The sequence below is a fragment of the Tasmannia lanceolata genome, unplaced genomic scaffold (assembly GCF_043159265.1).
Source record: "Tasmannia lanceolata isolate RefF3 unplaced genomic scaffold, GAP_Taslan_0.1 ptg000037l, whole genome shotgun sequence".
Taxonomy (NCBI): domain Eukaryota; kingdom Viridiplantae; phylum Streptophyta; class Magnoliopsida; order Canellales; family Winteraceae; genus Tasmannia; species Tasmannia lanceolata.
Genome location: NW_027518714.1, coordinates 27539365 through 27551700, shown reverse-complemented (window position 1 = coordinate 27551700; position 12336 = coordinate 27539365). Strand labels below are relative to the sequence as shown.

The 12336-nt window shown below is 39.7% G+C and overlaps 1 protein-coding gene across 1 annotated transcript in view; it reads left to right on the top strand.

Annotated features, from left to right (window-relative positions):
* Positions 1-11419, top strand: part of LOC143860364 (putative E3 ubiquitin-protein ligase ARI8) — a 73957-nt gene extending 62538 nt beyond the window's left edge. The window contains exons 12-15 of the mRNA XM_077370951.1: positions 3257-3328; positions 3408-3507; positions 3594-3720; positions 10874-11419. Of these exons, the coding sequence (XP_077227066.1) occupies positions 3257-3328; positions 3408-3507; positions 3594-3720; positions 10874-11132 (558 nt within the window). The 3' untranslated portion in view covers positions 11133-11419. The remainder of the gene's footprint in view (positions 1-3256; positions 3329-3407; positions 3508-3593; positions 3721-10873) is intronic.
* The last annotated feature ends 917 nt before the right edge of the window (positions 11420-12336 follow it).

The following is a 12336-nucleotide window of genomic DNA, read 5'->3' as shown; positions in this document are numbered from 1 at the left end:
ATCTGATTAGCAGAACATCGAACATGTTGGAAAACGACTTTGGTTGGGTGACTATGCAGCATGGCATGAGCATTTTCAAGGGTATTAGTGTAGTTTCGTTCTATTATACTTGGATATTGATACTCGTTCAGAGTCCTGCATAGATTCGTTTGCTGGCTAAAGTAATTATTATATTCAAATGTGACTCTTTCCAAATTAATCGCCGTACTTCTTGCCTGTCACTGTCACATATTTGCTAGTATATTATAGGGTGTGAGTTTTGTTTTTTTTTTTTGAAAGTTGACATTTTATTAAGTAATAGGTGGGACAAGTTGTCCCCGCCAATATTCAAAAGCGGATAAATCCGAGTACACCAAGGTTGGTAAATAAAAATGTAACCCCAATACAATTTTCAACCAGCTGAACTAACTAGGATTGTGTTAATGATGGTCTACACCTTTAGCACCCCTGTTTTGGCCAGAACATCCGCCTCCTCAGTAGTTGTTCTTCTCCGATCAGTTTTTGGTTGCAAGATCTTTATGAGATCAAGCACTTCGGCTATTATATTCTGAAGGTGCCACGGACCCGGTGAACTACCAGAGGCCCATCCAACAGCGTTCGTTGAATCCCCCTCCACTATCAGGAACCTCAAGTTTTTCTCATAAGCCCACCGTAGTCCAAATAGTAGAGCTTTGATTTCTGCCGCATTTGCATCACACTAGCCCGCTGGGCCAGAATAGGACATAATGATTGTTTTGTTGCCATCTCTAATTAGGCCTCTGATCCCTCCCTTACCAGGATTACCCATGGAGCTTCCGTCAAAGTTCAGTTTGAGCCATCCCACCGGCGGAGCAATCCATTTCGGCTTAGGTTTGGTTCGGATTGTCTTCTCCCAACACCAATTCCGTATCAAATCCCCCACCCCATATGGTAATTTCCTTTTATTCCTTGCCCATGAAATCAGTTCCACCTTGATATCCGTAGCAATCCTCCCCACCGATCTCCTTTGGTCCTGGAAGATTCGTCTATTCCGCTCCTTCCAGATGTTCCACACGATAGCATAGGGAAAAGTGAGCCAGAGAAGTTGTCGAATCTCTCCAAAAGGTCCTCCCATCCAGTTAATGAGAAGCAAAGAAATCGATTTTGGGCATACCCAACACATCCCGAAAGCTCCAATAGCACGGCCCCAAATTTGATTCGCGAAAGGACAGTAGAGCATTAGATGATCCAAGGTCTCCTAATGTTGCCGATAGAGAACACAGATACTGGCAAGGCTAAAGTGTCTCTTTTGCAAACGGTCGCAGGTATTAATTTTTCTATGGACCAACGTCCACCCAATAGCAACCACCCTTGGTGGGGCCACTGAGTTCCAGATACGTCTCTTATTAGATCGTTGTCCTGAGTTTAACTCTGCGAAGAAAATTTGGCCGAGAAGGTCCCACCGGTTTCTAGTGCCCATACGAATTGATCGTCTACTGAAGAGGAATAATACACCAATTCTAGTGTGCTGAGAAGTGTACTGAGAAGGTCCCACCGCGTATGTGAGTATTAAAGATGATATAATTAATGCTTTATTTATTCCATGTCGTAGATTTTTAAAAATACCGAATTGTATCTCCATTCTCTTCTCAGTGGCAGCATCTGTAATTCTGTGTCTATATCGCAGTATTGATCGGTCTTGAGACTGTATGGGGTACCAAGGTGCCGAGCAAGTTTAGTCATGGGTTAATCACATTGATTCTGAAAGGAGGATGTTCAGTTATTGAATGGGAACCGACTAGGTGGCAGACTTGGCAGTGCTATTGTTATACCCTAAGCATTCAAAATTGTGTGCTGTTAGTAGCCATGGTTTTAAATTTTGACCGAAATCTAAAATTTCGGGAACCGAAACTTCCTGAAACCAAAATTTCAGCTGAAATTTCAGCACAAGTTTGAAATTTGTTTTTTTTTTACTGAATATCGGCCGAAATTTTGGTTTCGGCTATGTCCGAAACCGAAATTTTAAACCTTGTTAGTAGCCTAGATATCTATTTATGGTCTCCTTGGGTAAGAATGCTTATGGGTGAAGGTTGCCTATATATCTGTTTGGGGTTGCCGTGAGCTCATGTGGCATTCAGGAGCGATGTGCGTCAAGGTCTTTAAGTCTGGTTTAAGCCTGCAGGCAAGACTGAGGTTGTCTCCTGTATTAGCTTGTGGCATGGTCAAGTGCCTCAAGTGCCCGAATTGGAGACTTTACTGGATTGGTTTGTGGCATTGACAATGCCTCGTTGACCAAAGTGTTGGTGTTATGGGCAAGGCCAAAGTGGCTTAGCGTTGTGATTCGTGATGTTTGGTGATCACAAGGTTGGGCTTGATTTGCATGGGAAGGCTGATTAATGGTATGATATTGCCTAAGTGGTCCGTTGTTCATTGTGTTTGGTAATTTGGTTATTAGAACAATGTTGGTAGGTGTGCCAATCCACAATGTCCTTGTACTTGGGTTAAGCTATCCCTAGCATAGATTGTGTTGGTGTGCCCCATAGTGCTAACAGCATAAATTGTTTCCTCGTGACATGCACAAGCATATCCCGATGCATTATTTTCCTCTTAAGAATTGCGTGACTTCAACAAATCTTGACTTGTATTTGACGCCCAAAGAGAGATTAATATATTTCATATCACATTTTTACCAGGAGCTTCCTATGCATTTATTTCTGTTCCCATGTCTGCTGTTCTAGGCCCTTGGTTGACCTGTGGGAGTTTAATGGTTTGTAGCAATCAATCCATTTATTTTGTATATTTTCTGAGAAACCATTAACCATGAGTAGAATAAGGAGGCTGATACTCTGTTGCAGTTTCAATTTCAGAGGGAAGTTTAAATATGTGCTGGTGAATTACGAGTTTGAATTAGATTGGAAAAGCTGCAAACTTGCAAGCTCGTGGGGCTCTCCTATCAGTGATTCTTGGGATTGGATTGATGCAAGCTTTAGTTACATGTTGGTTCTGAATTGTTGATCCACTGTCTGATAACAAGGAGTGTTATTAATGGTTTCTGTTTGTTGTTTGTACTTGAGGTTTATTTTATATTATCATATCAATGTTTGGATGATGAGTTGAAAGATGAAATTTAGTAGAGTGATCATTGAAATTCTGTGTTTACTACTTTTTCTTACTATCTTTAGCTTAATGGGTCGAGCACATGTGCTTGTTTTCAAGTAAGAATAACAATAAAAGAAACTTTTATAAAGAATTTTTTGTTCTTAATTATGGATGCAAATGGTTCTCTTTGAATGTGCAGCTTGAAAAGCTTAGTGACAAGCAGTCCCAACCTGAGTCTCAGCTCAAGTTCATAACAGATGCCTGGTTGCAGGTCAGTTTTTTTGTTATTTTCTATGATTAAAATTTTTTGAAGAATTTTTCTTTACTAAATTTAGCAGTGTAATGTACAGATAGTCGAATGTAGGCGTGTTCTGAAATGGACCTATGCATATGGCTATTACCTACCCGAGCACGAACTTGCCAGGAGACAGTTCTTTGAATACTTACAAGGTGTTTATTTTGATCTAAAATGGGCATATAATTCATATGTGCTGCTAATCAGAGATAAGTTAGATAACATGTGCTTTGTTCCTCAGGTGAGGCGGAATCGGGGCTAGAACGGCTTCATCAATGTGCAGAGAAGGAATTACAAGTTTACCTCGAGGCTGAGGGCCCATCCAAGGATTTCAATGAGTTCCGCACAAAGCTAGCTGGACTGACCAGGTAACTTCATCTGAGTTCTTTTTTTTCTTTGAAATAATAAAATTGTTGTATTATATGATAAGTAGAAACACCATATCTGCACCCAATCTGTTCAATGATCCTTAAATTTATGAAGAATAGATAAGTTTTAGGGAATCGCTACGGACCATCGCAGAAGGCATTTCGGGGACGGCCTGTTGCATGAGAGAGCAGCCACATAGGCTAACTTTTCAACCTATTTTGTTTTATTCTCTGATGTGGCTAGTGGTCTCTCATGCAACAGGCCGTCCGGGAAATGCCTTCTGCGATGGTCCCTAGCAAATCCCCAAGTTTTAAGTGAATTTGTCTTACTCAGTGATTTAGGAAAAAAAATTATTTTTTGTAACTCAAATTGGTAATTAACATGGCCTGCTTGGATTTCCATATTTTTTTCTTTGGTTCCTCACTATTTCTTATAAATGCCAAATGCTTCTTATTCTGAACATATCTGAGGCCAGGATTGTTCCTTCCCATCATTTACCCTCGCTGTCTTTTCTCTAAGAACACTAGGCATTGGAGAATGTGATTATCCAATATGTAGTTGTCGGTTCTACTGTAAAATAAAATCCAAATATGCACAAATTTGCCTTTTGATACACTTCCAAATGCAGAAACAGAGTCAGTGGATCAAGCATTTCACACAACAAAAAGAGTACGACTTCAGAGAAGTATAGGTCAACCAAAATGGTTATCTGACTACGTATCCAAGTAACAAGAAGCTGAGTCAGCTAGGAGATTAAGACAACTAATGGTAGTTAGAACTATAGTTAAAAGAAGTGATGTTAGTTAGAACTCTAGTTAATAAGTCTGCTGATTGGACTAAGGTAGTTATAACAGTTGTAACTGATAGGATCTGCTTATAAGCAGGGGAAATTGTAAAAGGGAGGATATGAATGAATTTGTGAAGTTTTCTTTTCTTTCAGTCTTCTTCCCTTCTTCCTCTTCTCTGAGATTTCTTCCTCTTCTCTAAGACTTCTTCCATTAAAGTGAAGGTTATTTCAGCAATCTGAATAATTAGAAGTATCATTGGTGCTTTCATTGTTCTGAACTAATGGCAAACGGCACTCAATCTCGTCAAAACTCCCAATCTGATGTTGCATCGGATAAACTCACACCTCAAATGGCTCAATTCCAGAAACAAATGCATGATGATTTCATGGCTATCCTTCTTCGTATGCAATAGAAATTAGACATACGGATTTTGAGAATAGCAAACATCAGAATGCCCAGTTCAATTCTACTTCGTTCTCAAATCAAGAAGACCCAATGCTATTGCTGTGATTCCTCCGAAACATTTAAAACTTGATTTTCCAAAGTTTAGTGGAGGAGATCCCTCAGCTTGGCTTTTCAGGGTAGCTCAATACTTAGCTTTTCATCACACACCAGAAAATCAAAAACTTCCAATGGTTTCCTTTCACATGGAAGGACCTGCTTCGAATTGGTTTCAATGGATGTCGAACAACGTTCAATTGCGTTCTTGGCAAGAATTTGAAACAGCACTCATGTATTGTTTTGGTCCTTATCCTTTTGAAGATCTGCAAGGTGCGTTTGTCAAATTACTTCAAGTAGGTTCTGTTGTTGAATATCAAGCTCAATTTGAGGAAATGTCCAATAAAGTCTATGGTCTTTCTGATAACTTCTTGAAAAGCTGTTTCATTTCTGGACTAAAACCAGAGATTAAAAGAGAAGTGTTAGCACATCAGCGATTTGGGTTACATCAGGCTATTGGTCTCGCACGTTTGCAAGAAGAAAAAATTGCAGAGACTCGTCTCAATGGTAGACAATGGAATACCAGAGTTGCTACGCAACCTTCTCTTTTAGGTCCAACTCCAAGCTTTTCAAACCAAAAAAAAAAAAACACCACAATCAGCCTCATCAGTTCTATACTACCACTGTTCCAACATCAAGAACACCTACTTCTTCAAGTAACACAATTCCGACAAGAATCCCAATCAAGAAACTATCTTTTGCTGAAATGCAACAAAGAAGAGAAAAACGGCTTTGTTTTAATTGCGATGAGTAATTTCATCCTGGACACAAGTGCAAAAATCAAATGTCACTTTTATTTCTTGAAGGTGAAAATGACGAAACTGACGAATTTTCTTCGGTGGATTCTGAAATTCCGTCAGACCCTTTGGTTGAACCTACTATTACTTTTTATGCATTAATGGGTCTCAATGCAAAAACACTCAGATTAGCTAGCACCATTGCAAATCATATTCTTCAAGTATTAGTTGATGGAGGTAGTACCCATAATTTTATACAGGAAAGGGTTGCAAAATTTCTGGGCTTACCTATTACCCCTTCTTCTCATTTGAAAGTTCAAGTGGGCAATGGACAATTTTTAACTTGTCAAGGCATATGTTCCGATATTCATATTGACATTCAGAACCATTCATTTGTCACTGATTTTTTCAACATTTCATTACGAGGGGCTGATGTTATTTTAGGAGTTCAGTGGTTGCAAGGATTGGGTCATGTTACAACCGATTATAAGACACTAGCCATGGATTTTGTTTGGAAAGGAGATCAAATTCATTTACAAGGAATTCAAGATTGTCAGTCAGATTTTATATAATCAAATCAGTTTCACAAATTGGCGGATAATGGGGGCTTATCATCTTGTTTCATGTTGCTTTCTTCAACAACAACACCATTACAGGAACAGCTAGCCGAACATCCATATCAACAAGTGATTTCTGCATTACAACCTGTTTTACATCAATTTGCTGAGGTATTTACTGAACCCTCTGTTTTGCCTCCATCAAGATCTTCGGATCATCACATTTTGTTAGAATCAAATTCTAAACCTGTGAATATTGAACCATACCGATACCCACATTTTCAAAAATCGGAAATTGAAAAATTAGTAAAAGAAATGCTTGATTCTGGGATAATTCAAACTAGTACCAGCCGTTTTAGCTCCCCTGTTTTGTTGGTAAAAAATCGTGATGGTAGCTGGAGGTTCTGTGTCGATTATAGAGGATTGAATGCTATTACTATTAAGGACAGATTCCCTATTCCAACGGTGGATGAGTTGCTCGATGAATTACATGGAGCTACAGTGTTTTCAAAATTGGATTTAACAGGTTATCATCATATCAGAATGAGTCCATCGGATATTCCAAAAACAGCTTTTCGTACTCATGATGGACATTTTGAGTTTCTGGTCATGCCTTTCGGCTTAACCAATGCTCCGTCCACTTTCCAAGCTACTTTGAACCAGGTTTTTAAACCTTTTCTACGAAAATTTGTCATCATTTTTTTCGATGATATTTTGGTGTTCAGTAAAACTATGGCTGATCATATCATTCACTTATCTGCAAAGTTCAGTAAGTGTTCATTTGGGAAGCACTCGATCGAATACTTGGGTCATTTTATATCATACAAAGGAGTTCAACCTGATTATAAGAAAATCGAAACTATTTTGACATGGCCAATTCCTTCGAATCTGAAACAACTACGAGGTTTTTTGGGTTTAACGGGATATTATCGCAAGTTTATCAAGGGTTATGCTACCATTGCAGCTCCCCTAACTGAATGACTCAAAAAAAATGGATTTTCATGGAATAATTTGGCTCAATTAGCTTTTGAGAACTTAAAACAAGCCATGACAAAGGCTCCGTTTAGGGGGTGGGTATTGGCGCTGTATTAATGCAAAAAGGCCTTCCTATTGCCTATTTCAGTAAGAAGTTGTGTCCTCGAATGCAACAAGCTTCCACTTATATACAAGAATTATATGCTATTACCTCTTCAGTGGCGAAATGGCGACAATATTTGTTGGGAAGCAAATTTTATATTCATACAGATCATAAAAGCTTAAAAGGAATTATGGACCAGTTGATTCAAACCCGTGAGCAGCAACACTACCTTACCAAATTATTGGGTTATCACTATGAAATTTCATATAAACCAGGAAGAGAGAATACCGCCGCTGATGCCTTGTCATGATTACCATTGGGAACCTCTACTTCACTATCAATGCAAATGATGGCTATTTCTACACCTCAATATGAATTTCTGAACATTCTAAAGCAGGAATTAGCAGGGGATACTGAGTCTCAACAAGTGTTTCAGAGGCTACAACAACAGAATGACGATACACTTCACTGGTCAACTAAGGATGGGTTATTATATTTTAAAGGGTAGCTCTACTTGCCTGTTCATTCTACACTCAAGGAACAAATGATTCGGGAATTTCATTCTACACCAATTGGAGGGCATGCTGGTATTCATCGAACATATATTCGTTTAGCCACAATTTTTTTTTGGAAATCCATGAAATTAGATGTCCACAAGTTTGTTCGCCAATGTGTGACTTGCCAGCAAATCAAAAGTCCTACCGTTCCTTCTTATGGTCTTTTACTACCCTTGACTGTTCTTGAACAGGTTTGGGAGGATTTAAGTTTGGATTTTATCACTCATTTACCAATTTCTCAAGGCTTTTCGGTTATTCTGGTGGTAGTAGACAGATTTTCTAAGAGTGCCCATTTTGGCGCTTTACCCAAACATTATAATGCCAGCAAGGTTGCTTCATTGTTTATGACCATGGTCTGTAAGCACCACGGAATACCCAGGTCATTAGTCAGTGACAGGGATTCTGTGTTCTTGAGTCAATTCTGGAAAACTTTGTTTCAATTACAAGGAATTGAATTACGGATGAGTTCTGCATGCATATCACCCACAAACAGACGGTCAAACGGAAGTTGTCAATCGTTGTTTAGAACAGTATTTGCGGGCTTTTACTTCTGAATATCCTACCAAATGGTATAATTTTCTGGGTTGGGCGGAATATCGCTATAATATTGCTTTTCATTCTTCTTTGGGACGATCCCCATTTGAAGCAGTTTTTGGGCGCCTTCCTCCTAGCATTCCAGCTTATTGCCGAGGGAGTACTAAATTGGAAGCTTTAGATCAAGATTTGGGAACAAGAGATGAGCTTTTTCAGTCTCAAACAATGCCTTCTTTCAGCTCAAACGAGAATGAAAGCTAAGGCCATCGAACAGAATTACAATTTCAAGAGGGTGATTGGGTTTTATTGAAATTACAACCTTACAGACAAGTAACGGTGGGTCATAAGCCAAATCACAAACTTGGAAAGAAGTTTTTTGGTCCATTTCAGGCTATCAAAAAGATTGGATCAGTTGCATACAAACTCAAATTATCGGAAGGATCACAAATTCACCCTGTTTTTCACATCTCTGTTTTGAAACCATTTCAAGGAGATCCTCCTTCAGCCATAGTACCGCTTGATTTGCCTCTGGTTTGTCTCAACAATCGGCCCGTTATTGAACCTTTAGCTATTGTGGGTGAGCGAAAGGTGTTAAAGCGTTAAAGCTTGGCAAATGGGTTACACAATGGCTAGTCCAGTGGAAGAACATGCCATTGGAAGAAACTTCATGGGAAGATGCTGAGGAATTTCACCAACTCCATCCTTCTCTTCACCTTGAGGACAAGGTGGTTCTCAATGGGTGAGGCAATGATACACTTCCAAATGCAGAAACAGAGTCAGTGGATCAAGCATTTCACACAACAGAAAGAGTACGACTTCAGAGAAGTAAGGGGGGTTAGTCGCGCCGGATTTGAGCGAACTTTGGCGGATTTCACTAGTCCGGTGTTAGTCGCGTCCGACTTTCTGTCGGTGCCTTAAAAGCTCCCGTGACTTAAAGTCACGTTTTATGAAAGAAAACGTAGAGCCTTGAGTCCACCTCAAATAGGTGAAACTTAAAGTCCACGCTTCTCACGACTAGTCTTTTCTTCCATAATCTTCGTCTCTGCTCTCTGGTTGTCTCTCCCCAACGGTTGGTTCATCTTCCCCACTGAAAAAAGGTACTCTCTCTCTCTCTCTCTCTCTCTCTCTCTCTCTCTCTCTCTCTCTCTCTCTCTCTCTCTCTCTCTCTCTCTCTCTCTCTCTCTCTCTCTCTCCTATATGCCCTTTTTTTCATCAGATCAGGTTAAAGGAGGTTAAAGAGAACCTGTAGCCGCAGAACCATCGAAACCCTGTGTTCTTTCTCAATCCCCACCTCCCCTTTTCTTGTTCATGCGCCCATTTTGTTATTCTTCCTTATTGTAAGTCCAAAACCTATTATTGGACTTAAAATTACATTTAAATTTTACTCCAATAATAGGTTTAGGGTTGGCAATCGGTTGTCACAATCTGAAACCCTTTCCCTCCTCTCAAAACCCTCTATCAAAACCCTTTCTATGTAGTCCGGAAACTCCATTCGAAGTGTGATTTCTACAGGGCGGCCAGTTCGAAATCGCTTGTTTTTTTATGGTGGGAGGATTTTGAAGAGGGATTTTGAAGCTCGGCTTTTTTGTGAAAGATTTGGGAATCTGTTTGATGGAATGCTAGCGGATCTGCGGATGGGTGTTGCTTTGCCAGGGCTGGCGTTAGCTCATCAGTTGTATGTGTCGCTGAGGGCATGGGGAAAGGGGATTTGGGCACTCAGGCTCTGATATTGGCTCTTGAACACCTCAATAATATTACGTTAAACATGAAACAGCTTGAATTGTGTGTTTATGAATGGATTCTAAACAATTTTACTGAAGAATAATGTTTGACTGTTTTTTTATAAATGGATTCTAAGCTATCAGTCTGAAGGGGAAAAAAAAACTCTATTCTAAGTGTCCACACATTAAAGAGTCATGGACAATTTGTCCCCAAGTCCTCAAATGTCTGCACATGAAAGTCCAAGTCCTCAAGAGTCATTGTCAAGTTGTCCGCACATGAAAATCCCACATGACTAACCCCACCCCTAAGGGTCAACCAAAATGGTTATCTGACTATGTATCCAAGTAACAAGAAGCTGAGTCAGCTAGGAGGTTAAGACAACTAATGGTAGTTAGAACTATAGTTAAAAGAAGTGATGTTAGTTAGAACTCTAGTTAATAAGTCTGCTGATTGGACTAAGGTAGTTATAACAGTTGTAACTGATAGGATCCCCTTATAAGCAGGGGAAATTGTAAAAGGGAGGATATGAATAAATTTATGAAGTTTTCTTTTCTGTCTTCCTTCTTCCTCTTCTCTGAGATTTCCTCCTCTGAGATTTCTTCCATTAAAGTCAAGGTTATTTCAGCAATCTGAATAATTAGAAGTATCACCTTTCCACTGTCACTGATTTGCTTCTTACAGTGTGACTCGGAATTACTTTGAGAATCTCGTCCGTGCTTTGGAATATGGTCTGTCGGATGTCGAATCCCACGGCGCTTGCAGCAGAACCGGAAGCTCCAAGAACCTGGGCGGCAAGGGGAGAGGTGGGAGAGGCAAGACATCCTTAAAATCGGGTCCCAGCCGTAACTCGGACAGCTCTAGCCACTGGTCATGTGAGCACTGTACGTACGCCAACACCAAATCTGCCACAACATGCGAGGTATGCCACCAACATCGGTAAGTGTTGGACCCCTTATATGTAACAATCATAAGATCTCAATGAAGCCATTCTACGTCCACGCAACACAGGCGAAAAGTATTGGGCCACCTCCTAGGATGTGAATTTCATTGATAAGGAAACAAGTGAAAAGGTTAGAAAAAAGGGGGTTTAAAAAACCAGCCTTGTTCTGTAGTGTTTTACTGTTTTGTGTGTTGAAGGGACAGCTCTATAAACTACTACATTCACTGTATATAATCTGTCTAACTTGTTTTGTTATTGATTATAGCAAGAAGAGGCGAATGCAAATATACTCATCTGTTGCATGGTTTGTTATCTCTTTCTATGAAACTAAGCTGGTGACATTGATGGCCTCTTAAGAAATCACTTTCTTTGGCAATTTGCAAAAGGGCTCTCCTTAAAGAAGTTCATGGTATTTTGTAGTCGTTATCGGGTGTTTTGATAAATGGGAAAATTGCCAATGGGGGACATCAAAATACAAGAATTGCCAACGGGGGACACACTTTTGAAAAATTGTTGGAGGGACGAAATGGGGGTTATCAAGTCTCCAAAAGGGGGGTTATCAACCCTCTAGATGAGGTTTTCAAATTCTCAAAAGGGGGTTATAACCCTCTTTAACAATTTTTCAATAGTGTGCCCTTGGCAATTCTCGTATTTTGATGTCCCCCATTGGCAATTTTTCCTTGATAAATTAGAATCTCCAAGTGGTAAGAGACGGTTGGGGCTTGTGGGAGGAAAGATTTGAGAGCCCTTGATTGATGAGGGTGTGAAGTGACTAAAAATCATGTAAAAGTCCATCCTATTTTGGGTAGAGTTTTTGTTTCCTGATTTTTAGCCACTTCTGACCCCTTGGAGACGCTAGTTTTCTGAATTTTGTTTCTTGATTTTAGCCTCTTCAGCTGCCCTACGCCTTGCAGACGCTGAAAAATTCATGGTAGCCAAGCGTGCCCATTGTAAATGCTAGAAAGCAGGGAATTTTCATTTTCTTGAAAGTAAAGATCCCATTGAAAATGAGTGAGCCAAATGTTGGGAAATTCATTTTCCAAAACATCGCATAAATTCCTGGATATTCAGCACCATGGTTTCTTATATGACAATCTAATGTGCGGTAAGGTAGCTAAATTTATGAATGGCAATTCCAACCCCTTTTAATATATTTGCATGAAAAAATATGGCTTAAATGAGCTTTTTAAGGCTGCCAATGGGC